We start from the raw sequence: 19,151 nt of genomic DNA, 5'->3' as shown, positions 1-19,151 counted from the left end.
CGGAATTCCCCCCCAGAAGGTTCCCACGGTGACTTGCAAAAGTCCAGTGAGACCTGAGGGGGCTGAGGCGGGACACAGAGCATGTGTTTCCCGCGGCGGCGACGCTCGAGCCACCATATTGAATGCTGGCAGCGGAAACCGCTATCGCTGCTTCCGCTCTGTGCGAACCTGGCACCGCGACCCGCGCCAGTCAGGGATGGTTGCGTCGCAGGTCCCAGGCAAGGGTCGCATCGCGGGAATGGCCCTGCGGGCGGGTTTCCACGACGTTGGTGGGACGTTGGCGGTGGGAGGGATGTGGCATAATTAGCTATTTTCGTCGTGATATAAATACCCTGTAGAGCTCTTCTTCCCCGTCTTGTCTCCCGAGTCCATCCAACCACGGAGCTTAGTCTTGCCTTTCAGGAACTTTCCTCGCGTTCAGGTGCTGGCCTATCTCGCTTAGCCAACAACCTTGTGGTTTTCAAACATTGCTTTCTCCCCCAGCATCACTTCGGGGAGCTTGTCAAACCTACAAACTCTGAAGCCTCACTCCAAAGATCCTGATTCACTTCGCCCTGGCGGGGGGGGGGGGGGGGGGGGGGGGGGGGGCGGCGGGGAGGGCCTGATCACCTGCCTGCTTAGTAGCGACTTGGGTCATTTTAATGCAGTTAGTCCCAAGACCACCTTTAGGCAATCACTGAGTTGAAGTTCGTAGTATTTTGTTCTCAGCTGTGGGACAAAGAGGCATCAACTCAAATGCCTGAGCCCAGGACGCTCCTTGTAATCTAGTGGGCAAAGCATTGGTTCTTGTACAACTAAGGAGAAGGCCAACCACTGACTCTTCAGATAAAAACATGGAATCCTCAGATGTTTCTAGAGTTAGGAGGCTTGCTTTGGGGCGGTTCGCAGATTCTAAAGCACTTTTAACATTTCATTCAGAAAGGTACACCAGCGTCCATTCATCCAATCCTTAAAAAACTGCTGAGGTACTTCTGCATCTGGAAGATTCTGATTCAGAGACCACATCTTCTTATTCGTTTTACCATTGTCTCCCAGCAAATGCTAGAATGTAGACTCCATGATGACTAGAATTCTGTGCATTAACTGTTGAGTCTCCAAAACCTGAGAGCAGTACCAGGGATGAAATAGACGATAAACTGAATAATTGAAGAACTGAAGCAGGCAGGCCTGTGATTAGAAGTTCCTGCTAAAAGGGGCGCCTGGGTGGCTCAGTCTGTTAAGCATCTGACATCAGCTCAGGCCATGATCTCATGGCTCATGAGTTCGAGCCCCACGTAGGGCTCTGTGCTGATGGCTTGGAGTCTGGAGCCTGCTTCCGGTTCCGTTCTCCCTCTCTCTGTCCCTCTCCTCCTCACCCTCTGTCTCTCTCTGTCTCTCTCTCTCAAAAATAAATGATCATTTAAAAAAAAAAGTTCCTGCTAAAAGCAGAAATTAATACCGTGGAAGACGTGGTTTTAAAGGACATGGCACGTTGCCAAGGAAATGGGGGACTGTTAAGCCCCTGAATTCATAAGACCATGGAGGTAAATATTCAGTATATATATTAAGTATATATTCAGTATATTCACTGAAATGAAATGGCAGTTTTAGGTGGGAAGGCCACGCTGGGGAGATAACACATGATATCATCACATCACTTTGAAAGCCTGAATTCATTTGGTCACTTTGAAGGACTCGAGTTTGTGGAGATAGCACTCACCCATCATCTCCTCTCCTTTCCTTTCTGGGGTCCTGGAAGTCGAGGGAGTAGCAAGCACGGAGAACCGGAGGGGCTCCTTGTTAATCCCTAGAGAAGGGATGGGAGAGGTGTGGAAAAGTCTTTTGTTTGTCCCCACTCTGTCCCCGTCATTTCCTTTTGCCTGCCAACTTCTAGTACCGCGCTTCAATGCGTATAATAATTCTTTGAACGTACAGTGGGAGGGAGGTGGATCAGGAACCGTATGATTGGGTTAAAGAATGACTGGATAAAGTTTCCTGCTCAGCAGTTACTCAAGGGTGGGAAGGAAGAACGAAAGACAAAGAACAGCCAGCCCATTGCAAGGGCTGAGGAGGATATAGATGTAGAGACGGTCTCAATCAGCAGCAGGCAGTTAGGCCTGGCAGGGTGTGGGCGTCCTGGATATTTAATACCCCTTGGGTAGCAAGAGAAGATCAGATCAAAACACTGTCTTCTACTCAGTCTAGAGTTCCAGATCAAGTCTGAGCAGGTGCAAACCTCCTTCCCAGAACCCACTGATTAACCCTGTGACATCCAGGGCGTGTGTCCTTCAGCGAGGAAGCCACCGCCCTCCCTTCCCCCGGCATCCTCTCCCCCTCCTTTGCTTTGGACAGCTGTTAATAGGACAATTACCCAAGAAGCAAAAGAACAATCCCATGCTGATGTGTCATCAGTCCTGGTATATCCATTAAATCAGACTGAGAAGACCACTGGAAAAAGTGAGCACATGCATTCCCCTCCCTAAGGGAGAGGCTGAGAGCCATCAGAAAAACCAGGCCTTGCCCGTGTGACTCGAGACTTCTTGGGAGAGAAGGCAGTGGGAAGCCAGGAAGAGAGTTCGTTCTAATGCACAGGGATTTAACGTAATCGAAGAGCCCGCTAACTATACACTGAATTCTCTACTCATCTGGGTTATATCCCTGTTGACCCGGCTTCCTCCTTGGAAAAAGCTGTTGCCACCAGCAGGCACATCCATCCTCCAGTCATCCTGGGAGGAGGACACCTGCCAGGAAACGCTCAGAGAAGGGATTGCATTTCTTCTGGAATAGCAGGAATTGCTTTTTTCCCCTAAAGGGAAATCCAGTCTTTCTGCTATTCTGGTTGCCCGTTCTTTTTCCTTTTTTAAAAAATGTTTTGAAATGTTGCTCATCTATATAAACATTCCTCACTCTCCAACTTCCATCTAATCCAGGGGAGTGTAATAGATGACTGCCTGAGATTTCCTTACAGCCCTTCTGAGAGATTCTAGGATTACATCCTGTCAATACTAAATGTTAGCATGTCTTGCAAAGAAATCAATTAGTTTTCCACCTAATCCAGACATCTGGCCTCCTTTCTTAACATGGTAAACATCATTAGCAAGCTTGTTACCATTAAACCCTCAAAAGAGGTAAAGCTCTTGGCAAGCCCGCCTCTTCCCTGTGCACCTCTTCCTCCGCTGTCTTAGAAGATTGCTTCTCAACCCTGGCTGCACATTAGAATCATCCGGGGGGCTTGTAAAAAATATCAATGCCCAGGTCCCACCCCCAACCAATTAAGTCTGAATCTCCCAGAGCAGCCCTGGGCATCAGGATTTTGTAAAAGCTCCTCAGGTGATTCTTATGTGCAGCCAAAGTAGAGAATCGCTAGCTAGCTCGGAGCAAGAATCCAAATTGGGTAAAAAAAAGAACAGCAGTGGTAATGCACAAGCACAGACTCGAATCCCCACCTGATTTTAGGATGTTTTCTTTCCCAGTCCTAAAATGCCCTCCTCCTGGAATTAGCCAATGAAAACACCTCATTGTTCATTCACGTCTTGGTAACAATTTATGAAGCTGAGTTCAGCCTTTCTGTATGTCTCACCACATTGTCCCCCAACAATGTTGGGTAAATTTCGGGGAGGTGCTATTGTGAGGTGGGAAGGGTGGGTGTTTTGGACTCAGAGCTGGGTTCAAAAATCTGGCTCTCCCACTCACTTGTTGGGCCCTCCTGAGCTAAATGGAGATAACAACATACAGATTCACAAGGTTTAAAAATCAGATCCTGTGGGGCGCCTGCTTGACTCAGTTGGTAGAGCAATGCAACGCCTGCTCTCAGGATCATGAGTTCAAGCCCATGTTGGGCATGGAGCCTACTTTTTTTTTTTTAATGTTTATTTTTGAGACAGAGACAGAGCGTGAACGGGGAGGGGCAGAGAGAGAGGGAGACAAAATCTGGAGCAGGCTCCAGGCTCCGAGGTGTCAGCACAGAGCCCGATGTGGGGCTTGAACTCATGAATTGTGAGATCATGCCCTGAGCCAAAGTTGGATGCTTAACCAACTGAGCCAGCCGGGTGCCCCGAGCCTACTTAAAAAAAAAAAAAAAAAAAAGTCAGATCCTGTGTATAAAGCCACCTATGGGGGCGCCTGGGTGACTCAGTTAAGAGTCTGACTTTGGCTCGGGTCATGATCTCACAGTTGGTGTGTTTGAGCCCTGCATCGGGCTCTCTGCTGTCAGCACAGAATCAGCTTAAGAGCCTCTGTCCCTACCCCCCGCCACTCCCCCCTCCCCCCCCCCCTCGCTGGTTCTCTCTCAAAAAAAGTTTTGTGTTTTTTTTTTTAAATAAAGAACAAAGCCACCTGTGACTGGGTAACGCGGAGCATGAGGCTCCTTTCTTGCCCAACTCTCCACCCACTCTACAACCTTATTATCCCACAGAAGGCAACGCCTTGAAGAAACGTGAACTGTCCTTAGGATGGTCAACTGGAATTCATCCTGCAGACAGAGCATGGAAGCTTTCGTCTTCTCTCTGGAAGATGCCACAAGCTCACACATCCACACCTCGCATTCCACACACACCTCCCCCTCTTGACATTATAGCAAGAAAAAGAGAGAGAGAGGCTGTTACCCAAGGGAGCTGTTTCTTCTTGTCACACAAGAACAGATGCCCAAATCCTAGGACAGCACAGAAATGTGGCAGCAGGAGAGTGAGTCAGAGGAAACAAAATGGCCTCACCTCCAAGATATACTAAGGCCCAGAGGGGAGCCCATTTGAATCCATTCCGACTCTAGCTGGTTAGAGCTGTGCCCAGCCCCTCAACCGTCCATCCCCGCCTCTCCCCCCCCCCCCCCCCATCTCCAAAGGCACCACCCTTAAGGGAGCAAAGAGCAGGGAAATAAGAGGCTGCATTCTTTTTGAACACAGCTTTGGCTTCCTCATTCCAGGGAGGCTCTCCAGCTGCTTCCCATCCGCTACATTTGCAGGCTTCTTAGGTGCTGCCAGCTTATGCTGTGAAGTCCTCTTGGGACAATGCTCTGTAGGACACTGACCTGCCCCCTGGGCTCACTGAGCTGGTATTTTTACATAGAACCACGTTAAAGGGGCACCCTGGGGCCCGGAGGACAGAAAGGAATCCTGAGGTCTCTGCTGAGAGACTTTAGAGAAAGAACATCACTGGGGGGAATCTCTTCCCGGAAAAGTTCAACTTGAGGCCTCTGAACGCACTTTTTCACCACAGCACGTAAACATGTCAAGAGATCCTGGTGATTATAAGGATTAACAACAACCAAGGTGGAAGAGGCGGCAGTGAGGAGGATTTTGTGGTTCCTGAGCTTCCTTCCAGGGCCTTCTTCTCTTTCATCCCAGCCCCTATGCCCCTCTCTAGTGCCTTCTGGTCGACTGTCCTGTAACCAGCTCTCCCACCTCCACCCCTATCACCCCACCCCCATTCCCCTTGGAGCCACACAGGCTCCCTAAGTCCCCTGACTTCCTTGGCCTCCTTCCCTCCCCTCTTCTGCAAGCTGACCCTCTCCCACTGTGGGGACCATATGCCACACAGAGGCTAGGAAATGCCCCCTGGAGGCTTTTCAATGCTGTCCTTGTAAATATGAGCTAAAAATGAACTAGCTGCCAAAACCATTAAGGCATTGAAATAATCAAATCAGTATTTTTTTTTTTTTTTTATTACATACCGAGCCAGCATGACCGTTGACATAACTTCTGATGATCTGGAATCCAAACAAATAAAAGACTGCGTCTTCTCCCCCATTGCACCAAATAGTGTTGATTCATGTTCACTATTATAACTCTGATAGCCTGCAAGAAAGATTCAGATGTGTCTTCTAAATCATCACAGAAAGAGGTTCGGCAGATGTTTTCCTCAGGTGCTTGCATGGCTCGCTCTCTCACTTTCAGTTCTTTGTTCAAATGTCACCTTCTTGAAGACTTTCTCAAATGACCCTAATGAAAGTGGCATTCTGCCCTCACTCCACACCCCTTCACATTCCTGATCCCCATTCCTGCTTTATTTTTCTTCCTAGCAGTCATCACCAACTCACGTAATACCTAATTTATCTGTGTCCTCTGTTCCCCACAGAAATGCGTGCACACACACACAAACTCTTGAATATCAGCTCCACGAAAGCAAAGATTTTGTTTTGCTTTGTCCACTATTGCATCCCAATGACTGGAAAAGTACCTGTACACAGTAAGCACTCAATAAACATTTTTGCAGCACGTAAAATCTGGTTTCACTGATAAGCATGTTTTTATTATTATTTGTTTAACATACGTGGTCGGTGGGGGGGGGGGGGGGGCGGTTGCCTGGCTCCGTCGGTGGAGAGTCCAATTTCAGCTCAGGTAATGATCTTGCAGCCTGTGAGTTCCAGCCCCGAGTCAGGCTCTGTGCTGACAGCTCGGAGCATGGAGCCTGCTTCCATTCTGTGTCTGCCTCTTTCTCTGCCCCTCCCCCGCTTGAACTCTGTCTGTCTCTCTCTCTCAAAAATAAACATTAAAAAAAATACAAATAAAATAAAATAGGTAGTCTGTGACTATGTACTATCTTCCTCATCCTGAATTCATTTACTCATTGACTTAACGAATGCTTTAAAAAAAAATTTTTTTTTTTTATTTTATAAAGACAGAGTAAGAGCAGGAGGAGAGGGGCAGAGGGAGAAAGAGAGAATCTCAAGCAGGCTCCAGGCAGAGTGCAGAGCCTGACAGAGGGCTTTATCCCATGACCCTAGGATCATGACAGGAGCTGAAATCAAGAGTCAGACCCTCAACCAACCGAGCCACCCAGGCACCCCAACAAATGCTTATTAAGTACCTGTCACATGGGAGGCCCTGTCCAGGGACCCAGGGATTCCACAGTGAACAACACAGACACATTATCTCTCTTCTCCTAGGACTCAAAGCCTGTTGGGGAGAAGGACCATACACATTTGTACGTAAGTAAATTCATAAAGACGATATTCAGAGATTGAGAAAGGTACAATGTAAGAAATCACTAGGGAGGCACCCCTGGCTGGCTCAAGTTGGTACAGCATCCAACTCTTGATCTCAGGGCCATGAGTTCGAGCCCCACGTTGGGCATGGAGCCTATTTAAAGAATAATAATAACTCGGGGCACCTGGGTGACTCAGTCAGTTAAGCAGCCAGCTCTTGTTTTCTGCCCGGGTCATGATCTCACAGGTTGGTGAGTCTGAGTCCTTTGTTGGGCTCCTCTCTGATAATGCAGAGCCTGCTTGGGACTCTCTCTCTCTCTCTCTCTCTCTCTCTCTCTCTCTCTGTTCCCCCCCCCCCAAAAGAATAAATAAACTTAAAAAGAAAAAAAGAAAGAAAAAGACGAATTTGGTTTGAAAATTTAAAAAAAATAGCGGCAACTGGGTGGCTCAGTCGGTTAAGCATCTGATTTCAGCTCAGGTCGTGAGTGGTTTGTGAGTTCGAGCCCTGCATTGGGTGAGCTCAAGTCATGTTTAGGGTGAGCAGGAGCCTCACTTCAAGTCAGCAAAGCCCTGCTTTCAGTGAAAACAAGCCCCACTTTGGGTGATCCCAGAGTCTCTCTCTCTCTCTCTCTCTCTCTGCCCCTCGCTCACTTGTGCCCTCTCGCTCTTTCAAAAAATAATAATAATAAGGGGCACCTGGGTGGCTCAGTTGGTTAAGTGTCTGACTCTAGATTTCAGCTCAGAGCATGATCTCACGGTTCATGAGTTCAAGCCCTGCATCAGGCTCTGTGCTGGCAGTGCAGAGCCTACTTGGGATTCTCTCTCTCTCTCTCTCTCTCTCTCTCTCTTTCCCCTTTCTTTCTTCCCCTCCCCAGCTCTCTCTCTTTCAAAGTAAATAAACTTACAATACATAAATAAAATCTTAAAAAAATAAAATAAATAAAGAGTAATAATAAATTAAATAAATAGAGTGCTGAGACAGAGAATGTGACAGGAGAGACCTACCAAGTTAGATTCCATGGGTTAGGTTCCCTTTGGTGATGAAGGTGACACTTGAATAGTGAGAAGATCTTTCTCAGCAGAGGAAGAGTCCCCTTGACAGGCATCTGGATGAGTGAGTGCAGTACACAGGGTAAGAGGCCTTGAGAAGAAGGGACAACCAACGTTGAGCTTGAACCCTGGTTCCCATCCCCAGTCAACTGAAGTCTTTATTAGCTACACCATCCTGATAAGGTTACACAAAACCTGAATCTCCCCACCCCTTAAAATGTGGGTGACAGTACCTCCCTCACACGTGTGAGTTACATTTGGTAACGCCTGTAACAGTGTTTAAATGCAAAATACCTGCATGGTGTTGTTAGGGGTAAACGGGTAAGTACCACCCACTTTGTACCTCTGGAGTGTGAATTTCCCACTGGCCTTAAGTATCCGGAAGTGAACGTTTGAACTCCGGTATATTTAGACCAAAGAACCCAAAGCATGGCAACGCCTGATGCCTGGTGAAGCACTCGTGCTGCTAGGCATCTGTCCTGCCACAAAACTGTCCTGTGTCTTGAGAGATTCGGCGGAGGGGGGGAGGGGGGGGAGGAAGGGACCTCGGCTCCCTTCCTGAGGAGTGGGAGAAAGTATTTTGCATAAAAGGGTCTCCCCAGAACTGTTCTTGTCTGCTTTCACTCCTAGAACCTTCCCCTGAGACCCGAAGGATGATTCGAGATACGTGTCCCCGAGTTATCTACCAGGCGTCAAGAGACAAAACTGGGCTTTGGCCCCAGGACAGCCTGCGCACACCCGCGCAAACCCAACTCACGGGCCAGAGGGGAGGCAGGAGGGGAAAGCAGGGCTGGTCCCGGGGCAGCCTGAGGCTTCGGAGAGCTCTGGACTTGGCCGAACCCAGAGGAGCGAGGAGCGGAGGAGGAGAGAGGGCAGGAGTGGGGTGAAGGGAGCTGGGCTGCGGGGCGCAGCGCGGAGTGGGCGGGAAGGCAGAGCGGGGAGGGCAAGAGGCAGGAAAGGACCACCGGGAACAGGAAAAGACACGCACAGCGGGGCACAGGGGGAGGGCGACAGGCCTGCGGGCCGCGGGGACGGCGCAGGCGGTGGCCTCCGGGGGGCGGGCCGGGCGGGCGGAGGCGGGGCGGCGGGCGGCGCTGTCAGCGCGAGGCGGCGAGCGGAATGCAGCGGCCGGAGGCCTGGCCACGTCCGCACCCGGGGGAGGGGGCCGCGGCGGCCCAGGCCGGGGGCCCGGCGCCGCCAGCCAGAGCCGGGGAGCCGGCGGGGCTGCGGGTACGGAGCGGGCGGGCGCCGGGGTCCCGGGCGGCGGGAGCTGGGCTGGGGGGAGGTGGGGGGGTCCGCCAACTCACGGCCCGCGCCCCCGCGCCCGGGAACTTGGGGCCCCCGCCCGGGAAGGGGGCCCGGGCCAGGGCAGGGGATAAAAAGTTCTACGGGCGCAGACCCGCGAGGAGGCCCGGCTTGAGCGCGCGTGGGGTGAAGTTCTGGATCAGTTCGGAGAGGTGATGGGCACGGCTTGGGGGTGGGGGTGGCCCGAGGTTCCGCCGGGAGGGGTGAGGAGTGGCGCGGCGGCCCGGGACTCCAGGTCCCACGGGCCGTCGGCTGACGTGCGTGCTTCTGGAGCCCCCCTCCCCGGGCCAGGGGGCTGGGGGCGCGCTGAGAGCGCGGGTCCAGCCTCGGCCCGGGGTTCGCTGGAAGGAGGAGGCTCGGCGCCGCTGTCCCCCCGGCCCAGGTTCTGTGATACACTCCGACTCGGGCTCTGGAGCAGTCAGTGCATGACAGAACTTGGGCCCGGACGGACCTTCTGCACCCAATGGGCACAGCGCCCACCCGGGGCCTGCAGTGGAACATCTGCCTGGGAGTGGAGCAGGCGCTGGAGTTGGCCCGTGTAGCACAGGGTTGGGCCAGAACCAGCTGCGGACCTTTGGGGTCGCTGGAGCCTGAGGATGGACCCCTGGGGCCAGCAGATGCCATAGAGCCAATGGCAGGGTGTCTGCCTTGAGTCAGGAGCCAACGGAGCTCTCCCCTGGTGTCAGTTGCAGGAACCTTCCCTCTACACCGTCAAGGCTGTTTTCATCCTAGATAATGACGGACACCGCCTCCTAGCCAAGGTAACCTCCCACCCTCACCAGAAGGCCCCTGAACACACGGTGCTCCAGCCCCCAAAACAGAAGTCCCCATCCCAGCTGACTCCCCTCTCAGGAGGACCCCACTGTGGGCTCTGTGATTCAGAGCAGCCGGGCTTAGACCCCCTCCAAAGATCATTCTGTGCATCCTCCTGCCTTGTCAGACTGCCGGCCCCTGAAGTCCCCTCTTTCCACTCACATTCCCTGAAGTGTCTTCTTACCATTCTTTCCACTGGCCAGCTGGACCTTGGGCATGGAAGGGATCTCCTGAGGGGTCAGTGGAGTGTTGAGCTTGGAACCGAGGAGTCTTAGTCCCCAACTCTAAAGAGGCAACCTCCACTTTTCTCCTACAGTTTGGTAAACACTGAGGATTTAGTCGGAGAAGTCTGAGAACGTAGCTTAGAGATCTTAGAGACCAGACGATCCAACTCTTTCGTTTCATAAATGAAGACAGTGTGGTCTAGAGAGCCAAATGAGTTGCCTGAGGTCACAAGTATCACTATCAGAACACAGATCTGAACTCAGGTATTCCGACCTGAAGCTCGGGAGGGTGATTTTCACTACGCCAACCATCCAGTTGTCCGGTATCTGTCCTCCGTGGCCTGGGGGAACCGAACTAGGATAATCCAGAAAATTAATGTCTGTCGTCAACACAATCAGCTACAGCAGGGCTATGGCACCTCAACTAGCTAAGAAATGCCTTCTAGGTTTGTTTGTTTGTTTGTTTGTTTGTTTGTTTGTTTGTTTGGGACTGAAGCTTTTTGTCTTCCTGGTATTCAAATGAGCTTGCTCGCCACAGCAGTGGCCAGCAGGGAGGCGACTAAGATGCCTGCAGAGGGGACTATCAAGTGGCAAAATCCACATCCAGAACGCTGAAAGCTCAGCCGACCACACCGTGCTCCAGCAGATGATCAGACGTGGATCAGCAATGCCTAGGCTCTAGGGCCTCTTCCCAGCAGGACCCATCCCTGTTCAGATTAAGAAACTGAGTCAGAGAACCGGGCTCACCAAAGCCAAACACGAAAGCATTGATTTAGTTAGCCGGTGGGTGCTGGGAACGTTCCCTTAAATACTTAGCCTTCCCCTGTCTACAGTCAGACCATGCTTGGCTCTGCCCCTTACAACTAGGAGATGTTGGGGGAGATCATCTGATTTCTTCATGCCTCAACTTCCCCATCAACAAAATGGGGATAATAAAGTAGCTGTCATGACGGTGATGGTTGTCGCAAGGGCCCCCTGGCTCTTGCCATCTTTCCTGCAGCCTCCGCTTCCTGTAGAAACGGTGGGACCTAGTGGCCACCCCAGTCCTTAGCGCACAGCACATCTGCCAAATGGCCAAAAGCCGCCAGGAAATCAGGAGAGGGCTCCGAAAGGCAGGGCTTAAAATTCCTCTACTTCTTACGACGTTCTTTGCTTAAAATTTGTGTCTATGGGGAAACAGCGAGCATACGGCCTAAAGGGCAACAAACAGAGGAGATGGGGCTCTGGCTGGCCAGCACCTACATTCTCTGCCGCCCGTCCAGGAAGGATCCAGGCTCTGTGGAAACCTGTCACCCCTTCTCCTTCCCTTTCTCATAGTATTATGATGATACATTCCCCTCCTTGAAGGAGCAGATGGCCTTTGAGAAAAATGTCTTCAGCAAGACCAGCCGAACTGACAGTAAGTGTCTGCCTCTTCCTTGCTCAGAACTCTCAGATACACTTCACCGTCCTCTCCATCTGGACACATCTGTCCCTACCAGCCATACGTACCCACAGGCCACCCCCTTTTTTCTCAGAGGTTCTTTTTCCTCTCCTTCCCAGCTGTTATTCTCTCCCTTCCTGTAGGGAACCTTCACTCCCGATCCCGCTCTACCCCCCCACCCCACCCCCCAACACGGCAAGACCTCTCTCTCGGCAGAAGAGGCCAGTGGCATTGTATGTCCCCACGAGGCATTGCGCATAGTGGGGGGGAGGGGGCGGGGGGTGAAAGTCAACCCTGCACTGGATTTGTTGACTCCTCAGAATGAGGTGATCTCTAGAAATAGGGTAGAGCCTGGAGGAAAGGACACACAGCAGCCCGGTGGTAGTGTCCCTTGCGCTAGTCTTGTCAAGGGTTCCTTGGAAAAAGGAGGAAAAAGGGGGAGACCGGCAGAGCTGGCGATCAGGCGGAGGGACCCGGCAGAGGTGGCCAGACCTGAAAGCCCCCTCTACTTCTAGGTGAGATTGCATTTTTCGGGGGCATGACCATCGTCTACAAGAGCAGCATTGACCTCTTCCTGTATGTGGTGGGCTCCTCCCACGAGAATGAGGTGAATTCAGGAGGTTGGGGTGATGAGGAGGGTCTGTCTACGGCTTGGGCTCCGGGGTAGAAGCTGGGTTCTGAAGGCTCCTCATTGGTACCCCTCCTTCTAGGCTCTGGGGGATGGGGAGCAGCCAGAAGTGGCTCCTTCTGGGATGGTACATATCCACGGTGCCTCTTAGTGTCCTTGGGAACCAGAAATGAAGTCCTCTGCAGGGAGTCTTTGCTCCTTCCTTAAAATATCACTGGGGAAGGGTACACTCAGTGTCCCACAGTGGGGCACTCCAGTGCTTCTCAGCCCATGCCAGGGAGGCACGCACGCCTGAGGTCCAGCTGCACTCAGTCTCCAGCCCTGTCCTCTCTGGAAAGGGACAGCTGCCCACACAGGTAGGCTCTGGATTCTCCGTTTGGCCTTCTCGACCTCAAGCTCTCGTGTTTTCCTCCTCCCGTCTCCACCCATCCTCAGCTGATGCTCATGTCTGTCCTCACCTGCCTGTTTGAGTCCCTGAACCACGTGTTAAGGTGAGTGAGGTCCTCTGCCCTCCAAGGCCCTCATCCCCCAGGCCTTGATAGATCACAGAGGCAGGGCCCTTCCTCTGCTTTCCTCCTGAAGTCCCCAAAAGACTAAGACTGGAGCCAGAGCATCCGCCTCAAGGCCCCTGCCCTTCCCAGGACCACTGCGGTATCACCTAGAGCAGAGCCACCGGAGGGTTTGGCCAGAAAATGAGGTCCAGAGAAGCTGGGTGATTTGCCTGAGGTTGCAATCTGTTTACATCAGAACAGAGACCCAAATTCCGTTTTGTTTTGTTTTTTTTCCTTGAAGTCCAGGGTGGTTTCCACTGCCTCCCCATTCAGTTACCTGGTATCTATCCCAGTGAACATGGCTTGGGTAAAGCAAACCAGGATAATCCAACAATAAATGTCCACAGTCGAGACAATCAAGTATAGTATGGCTGTGACATCTAACCTAGCCATGAAATGCATTAGGGGTCACTCGGGGGGTGTAATGTCAATGCCCCGCGTGTGGGAGGTCGGGCAGAGGAGGGCCTAAGGAAGCAGACCTGTCCTCTGCTCAGGAATCCCTTGCCTAGGCGCTCCCTCACTGCCCTTGGTGTTCTCCCCAGTGCTTGCTGGGGGTGGGGTGGGGGGATGGGTGGAAGGAGAGAGAGTCTGCCTCGTCTAGGCAGAAACGCAGCTCCTTACAGCCAGGAGCTTTGTCTGCCTTCAGGAAGAACGTGGAGAAGCGCTGGTTGCTGGAGAACATGGACGGAGCCTTCCTGGTGCTGGACGAGATTGTGGATGGCGGGTGAGGACCAGGGCCGGAGAGAAGAGGGGCTGCTCAGGGACACTCACAGCAGGAGGTGCCTTTGAGGGTCAACGGCACTAGATTGTACCAAGCACCCTGTTGGCTCTCTGGCCAACTCTTCCCTCCCTGCCCCCCACCCCGGCATATTCCCAGTGCTCCCATCCCCCCACCCCACTCACGAGGATGGAGGTTGATTTCAGTGTTGGCCCAAGTCAAGCAAACAAGAAAGTCATCTGATGCTGAACTCTGGCAGACTGTTGAAAGGCAGGGTTTGGGGGAATGGTTTGATCTCCAGTGCCCAGAAAAAAAGGGGCAGCACAGGCCCCTGCCCCTCTCTGGAAGATCTCCATCCTGCTCCCTACTGCCTGCGTACCTCCCGCTCTTAGAGCTCCATTCTAACCTCAGCTAGATGCGTAACCTGGGCCACTGCTCATTCTGCCTCAGCCTTCCTTTCCTCATCTTTCCGATGGGGATAGGGGACTGACTACCTTCCTCATAGGCTGTGGGGATTCCATGAGGCGAGGCAGGTGAAGTTCACGGCTCTGGGCTCTCGTTCAATAAACTGCTGTGCTACCGCTATGCTAGGATGTTCGTGGGAAGCCGGGAGCTCTTGCGAGAAGGGTTGATTAGTGAATTTCCATGGGGTGGGGCGTTGATATTGAGGGAGAAAAGGAAATTCTGGCTCTGGGGCAAAGGATAACAGAAACCAATCACCTTAAAAACATGCCTCTTTCATAACATCCATTTTAGAGATGAGGAAACAGAGGTTCAGAAATTCAAGGGACCTTTCCAAGGTCCCATGACTAGGGAGCAGCAGGGCCAGGATCAAACACCATGTGCATGGTTCCAGAGACTGTGCTCTTTCCACGACACTGTACCATCACACACACTCTGGGAGATGGGGTACGGCGGGACTCCTTTCTCCTTCCCTCCTCCTTCCCTCTCTGTCGACTGCCTGTTGAGGCGAGGCCTTGTGCTAATTGCCAGAACCCCAAAGTGAGTGGGATAAGACCCAGGCTTCGTGGGACCGGAAGTATATGCAGTTTGGTGGAACCTCTTTAAGGAACACAGCCACACACGCGGCGCGCACACACACACACAAATGCACACACTATTACAAATATGAAATGAAGTGCAGGGCCTTGGAAGAGCCCTTGGAAGGGAGGATGTAAGCTTTATATGCCTCCAGGTCTCTGAGCCCCCCTGAGGAACTCAGTTTCCCTCCAAGGAAAATCAGGGAATGTCAGTTGAGACAGTGCCAGAACTGGAACCTTGGCTGGGATGTTTCTGCTTTTTTTTTTTTTAATGTTTATTTATTTTTGAGAGAGCACGAATTGGGGAGGGGCAGAGAGAGGGAAACACAGAATCCGAAGCAGACTCTAGGCTCCGAGCTGTCAGCACAGAGCCCGACGTGGGGCTCGAACTCCCTAACGGCGAGATCATGACCTGAGCCAAAGTCGGACCCTTAACGACTGAGCCACCCAGGCACCCCGGGATATTTCTGTCTTATGGGTGAAAGGATCTCTGGTGAGGAGCTGCCAGGTGCCCCAGCGATAGGGCCTGGAAGAAGCTCTTCGAGAAGTATCTGTTCACTTCCCTGGGACTGGTATGAAAGAAAAACTTGGCATCTGCATTGGAGGAGCCTCATTGAGTAAAGAGGGGCACTCAGTCAATCCCACTGCCTCTGTCCCACCCACAGTGACCAGCCCTCACACCTGCACCCTGAAGCACAGTGCCCCCGCTGTGTTGTGAAAGACTGAGCAAAACTGAGCAAAGCCTTGAAACTTGGGTCTATCGAAACGGAAGGCAGATTCTTATTTTACCTGTCCCGCTACTTTCGTGTACAGCATGGCCCTGTGGCATAGAATAAGAGTGAAACAAAATGGGATCCCCAGGGGCCTCCCTTCACCGCATCTGAATCCCTCCCTACACCCAGAATGCAAATAGAACTTTTCAGAGCTCAAAGGTTTTCGGTCTCTGCTTTTGACCCTCTGACCATTCTAGACCGGCCTGCCCTCACCCCGTTTCAAAGCTTTTGCCCAGTGACAACCAAGTGTGTGACCAGGTTTGCTGTGGAGAGGAACCAAAGCTGAGGGCTGTCCATAGTAAGGGAGAGTTCTGGCTGAGGAATACCAGGGGGAGGGGCCCCCGGGAGGGGGGCTGCTGCAGGATGCAGTGAGGGGGGTGGGGGTCAGAGGGAGGAGGCTTAGCAGGGAGAAGAGGCAGAGGGGAGTGTCATGGCATTGATTTTCCTCCTGGTTTCTCTCTTGTAGTGTGATTCTGGAGAGCGACCCCCAGCAAGTGATCCAGAAGGTGAATTTTAGGGTAAGAATTTTCCTACATGCCCCTCACTCCCATCTCCCCCAGGCTGCCCTTCCCACCCTCCCCACCTCCTATCCTCCTGGTGCAGGCGGGATGCTAGGAACCCAGGCTCTTCCAGCAGAAGCAACTACTAGGTTTTTTTTTTTTTGGCGGGGGGGCGGGGGATGGCAGTTAGTACAAGCGATCTCCTCCTGCCCTCCCCCCTTTAGAATTCCCAAGTACCTCACCATCCTCCCCAGTGGCAAGTATGGACTGGGGAAAGAAAGTAAGTCACCAAAAGGCACCAGATGGCTGCCTTGGCCTTGAGTTTGGACAGTGGAGGTACAGATAGACCCTCCCTGCCTAGTTTGGCTTCTCATGTCTGGATGAAACCTTTTCTCCCATCTTTATTCCCTTCATGCCCTTGCTCCCCATACACCCATTGACGGGCCCCGGGGTCCTGGCTTCCAAGTTGCAGGCTGTGGGCCTTCCCCTCACCGGTGATACAGGTGCAGTTCTGGCTCCCCTAACCACTGCAGCACCCCACCACCTCCTCTGAAGCCCCCTTTCCCTTCCTTCACCTCCCTTTCTTTACCCAATGCCCTCTCCTGGTCCGACCACTCTCTGACACTGCTTCCCCGCAGGCAGATGACAGCAGCCTGACTGAACAGAGCGTGGCCCAGGTAGGCCCCCTTGTCTGCCTTGGCCAGGAATGGGACAGAGGGAGCCTCCCAGGGGGACCCAGTGGGACTATCGAGGCTGAGAAGTTAGAGGTGCAGGAGGGAAGGGATGAGGCAGTGACAGGCCGTCTCTCAGAGAGAGTCAGTGGAGGTTTCCAGAGTCTCCAAGATGGTACAGAGCTGGGCATTAATAAATGATGCATGCCTTACTAGCAACCCACCTCATCTGGCTTAGTGTAGTTGGCCGAAAAACCAGGGTCGTAAGCAACCACGCCGGAGATGGCTGGGTCACTTGTCCCCCGAAGCATTCTGGGGACTTATGGGCCCCCAAACCCAGAAGGGATTGCAAATAGGAGTTTTCCTACCACCTCACCCCTTGCTGTTCAGGGTTTCTGCTGGGGTTGTTAAGGGACCCTCAAATCTGTGACAGGATCTAACCATCTCCACTCGCCACTTGCCACCTTGCCCCTGAATGACCTGGTTGTGGAAAAGCCCGTCCCGGCCAGTCTCCTGCATGGTACTATCTGGGATGCATGTGCGGCCGGGCGCCGGTTCCTGGATCTGTGGCCTGACTGGTTCCACAGCTGTGCAAACTTCCTGCTTGTCAGGCCGACTGCTTGACCTCCATTCTGTCTGCCCACAGGTCTCTCTGCCCAGACTAATCCTGCTTTTATGGAACTTCCTGCCCTCGTGCACTAACTACCTCCTGCTGTGATAGCTAAGGCAGAGATGGACCCAAGCCAGCCCGTGTGGAGCCCCAGGTGTGCTGCCCCCTTCCTTTACTGCCTTTGCTGCTCCAGCAAACTGCCGTGCGGCTCCCTCCTCCCAGTTCCTGGTGCCTCCTCACACCTTACCGGGAAGAGGGAGCCACATGGCAGTTTTCAGGCCAGAAAGAGGTTGGAGAGCAATGAGCAGAGCAGTTGAGAACACAGGTGCGGTGGGGATGTATCCTGTACATCCCAGGATGTACGGTCCGCCCTACCCCCTGCAAGCTGGGTGACCCACAGCAAGTTACCCAACCTCTCGGGGCCCCCACATAATCACAGGACGCTCCTCTTAGAGTTACTATGAGAATCAGAAAAGCAAATGCATGGAAAGCTCTTTAGCCCAGCTCCTCTATTTTTTTTCTGAAAGGGGAAAGAATGAAGACCTGGCAAGTTAATGGAATTCTTGAGTAAAAAAACCAAGGGAGCTGTAGGTAGTGAATGCGAGATGAGGGGAAGGTTAAGTTTCTGGCTGGGACTACAGGAGAACCCCAGGGCCGGGCTGTCTCCGAGAGAGGAGGGGGACTGTGCAGGAAGAAGGGACTTCAGTGGAGGGGAATGAGGCTTGATGGCTGGAGGGATGAACTGAAGGACATACCTGGGGTCCCCACCGTGTTGCCACTGTGTGTGCACAGTCGAATGCATTTGTCGAAGTCCCGGACCGAGGCAGTTTTCCTCAGCAGGATGTGAGAATGACCGCATCTGAGTGCAGGTGTCCCGGGACAGCACTGGGCCAGCCCGCTTTGCCAGCTGTGCCACATCAGCAGCGGGTTGGGTGGGGTGTTGAGGATACACTGCCAGCTGAGACCAGAGCTAGGGGTTTGCTGAGGTGTCCGGGCACAGGAAGTGTCTGGCCTGGGCCTAGTCTCTGCCTAGACGTGGCACTGTGGGCGGGCGCTCGCATGGCGTGCCGTGGGTAGACGGGGCCTGCGGCCACACCCAGGGCAGCAGAGGCACGATCGGTGGAGGGCCCGGGAGGCTCCGGCCTGGGCCGGGAGCTGGCTGCAGCCAGTTTGGACTGCTCTGTTGCTGGCCTAGCCCCACTTAAGCCTGGCGGAGATGAGCTGGTGCCACCTAGTGACGAAGGGTCACAGGGACACTTAGGAAAAGTGGGCTCGTAGACCTGGCCCTCACTGCAGTGTTAAGGCGCTTGATAGTACCCCTCTCAATTCTTTCAACCTTATTCCCTATCCCCCAGGTTCTTCAGTCTGCCAAGGAACAAATTAAATGGTCATTACTGAAATGAAGGCTGTGCATTCAGGGCTCCCTGCCCCCAGGGCATTTCCCCAATCCTGGCAAAAGCTGAAAGACCTCCGGAGAGGAGAGACCCCTCTGTCCCCCTAGGCTCTCCCAGAACTGACTCCTGAGGTCTCCGGCCAGGGACTCTGAGACGCAAAGATTTGGCTTCAGAAGTGACTCACCCCTTCTCACTGCCCTGACCTGCCCCTTGGGCCATGAGAACCAGCTGAGCTGCCTTAACTCAGACCTTAGGCATCCTTGGCCCCAGAACCCTAATAAACCTGCTTTGTCTCCTGTCAATGGTCTCCTTCTCTCCTGGCCTGAGAAGTGTGTATAAGTTCTGATAAGGGCTCCTGCACTCCCTGTGGCTCATCTTCAGGATGCCCAGTGCCAGGGTGTCCCGGCAGTAACCCTGTGGTCGCGATCGGGAAGGGGGTGGGTCAAGGGAAAGGGGACGATTTATCTTCCTGAGGGGGTGTGACACTAACACCACGGAGCCCCGTGTGTGTGATGAGAAGACCCAAATATGATTGTGTGGCACGGTACAA

At 53.0% G+C, this 19,151-nt stretch overlaps 1 protein-coding gene and 1 long non-coding RNA gene across 4 annotated transcripts; one reads left to right on the top strand and one right to left on the bottom strand.

The window, feature by feature from the left end:
• Positions 1–1,714: 1,714 nt before the first annotated feature.
• LOC109247361 (uncharacterized) lies at positions 1,715–8,461 on the bottom strand. The gene is made up of 6 exons (XR_008418698.1): positions 8,288–8,461; positions 7,907–8,007; positions 6,784–6,872; positions 6,021–6,153; positions 5,648–5,771; positions 1,715–1,786 (listed from the first exon to the last, which is right to left on the bottom strand). It is a non-coding gene; the product is annotated as an uncharacterized LOC109247361 (long non-coding RNA).
• A 574-nt stretch (positions 8,462–9,035) lies between these two features.
• COPZ2 (COPI coat complex subunit zeta 2) lies at positions 9,036–18,903 on the top strand. Of its 3 annotated transcripts, XM_053892730.1 has the most exons (10): positions 9,036–9,181; positions 9,943–10,017; positions 11,611–11,692; positions 12,232–12,323; positions 12,780–12,835; positions 13,542–13,619; positions 15,893–15,944; positions 16,565–16,603; positions 17,244–17,361; positions 18,563–18,903. In XM_053892730.1, exons 1-9 carry the CDS (start codon positions 9,071–9,073, stop codon positions 17,313–17,315), a joined length of 657 nt encoding a protein of 218 aa, XP_053748705.1. In that variant the 5' UTR covers positions 9,036–9,070; the 3' UTR covers positions 17,316–17,361; positions 18,563–18,903. The 3 variants fall into 3 exon arrangements, with proteins under 3 accessions (XP_053748705.1, XP_053748706.1, XP_053748707.1); XM_053892731.1 differs by lacking the exon at positions 17,244–17,361; XM_053892732.1 differs by lacking the exons at positions 16,565–16,603; positions 17,244–17,361 and having other exon boundaries at positions 15,893–15,932.
• The last annotated feature ends 248 nt before the right edge of the window (positions 18,904–19,151 follow it).

This window comes from Panthera pardus, unplaced genomic scaffold, assembly GCF_024362965.1.
Source record: "Panthera pardus isolate Hobbes unplaced genomic scaffold, ASM2436296v1 HiC_scaffold_3, whole genome shotgun sequence".
Taxonomy (NCBI): Eukaryota; Metazoa; Chordata; class Mammalia; order Carnivora; family Felidae; genus Panthera; species Panthera pardus.
This window is presented reverse-complemented; position numbering and strand designations above follow the sequence as displayed.

What these genes read in the sequence shown, in the direction of transcription:
- COPZ2 (XM_053892730.1), top strand. Translation starts at nt 9,071, where the DNA reads ATGCAGCGGCCGGAGGCCTGGCCACGTCCGCACCCGGGGGAGGGGGCC. An exon ending in CAAGACCAGCCGAACTGACA is followed by an intron (nt 11,693 to 12,231) that starts GTAAGTGTCTGC and finishes CTCTACTTCTAG; the next exon opens with GTGAGATTGCATTTTTCGGG. An exon ending in GCTCCTCCCACGAGAATGAG is followed by an intron (nt 12,324 to 12,779) that starts GTGAATTCAGGA and finishes ACCCATCCTCAG; the next exon opens with CTGATGCTCATGTCTGTCCT.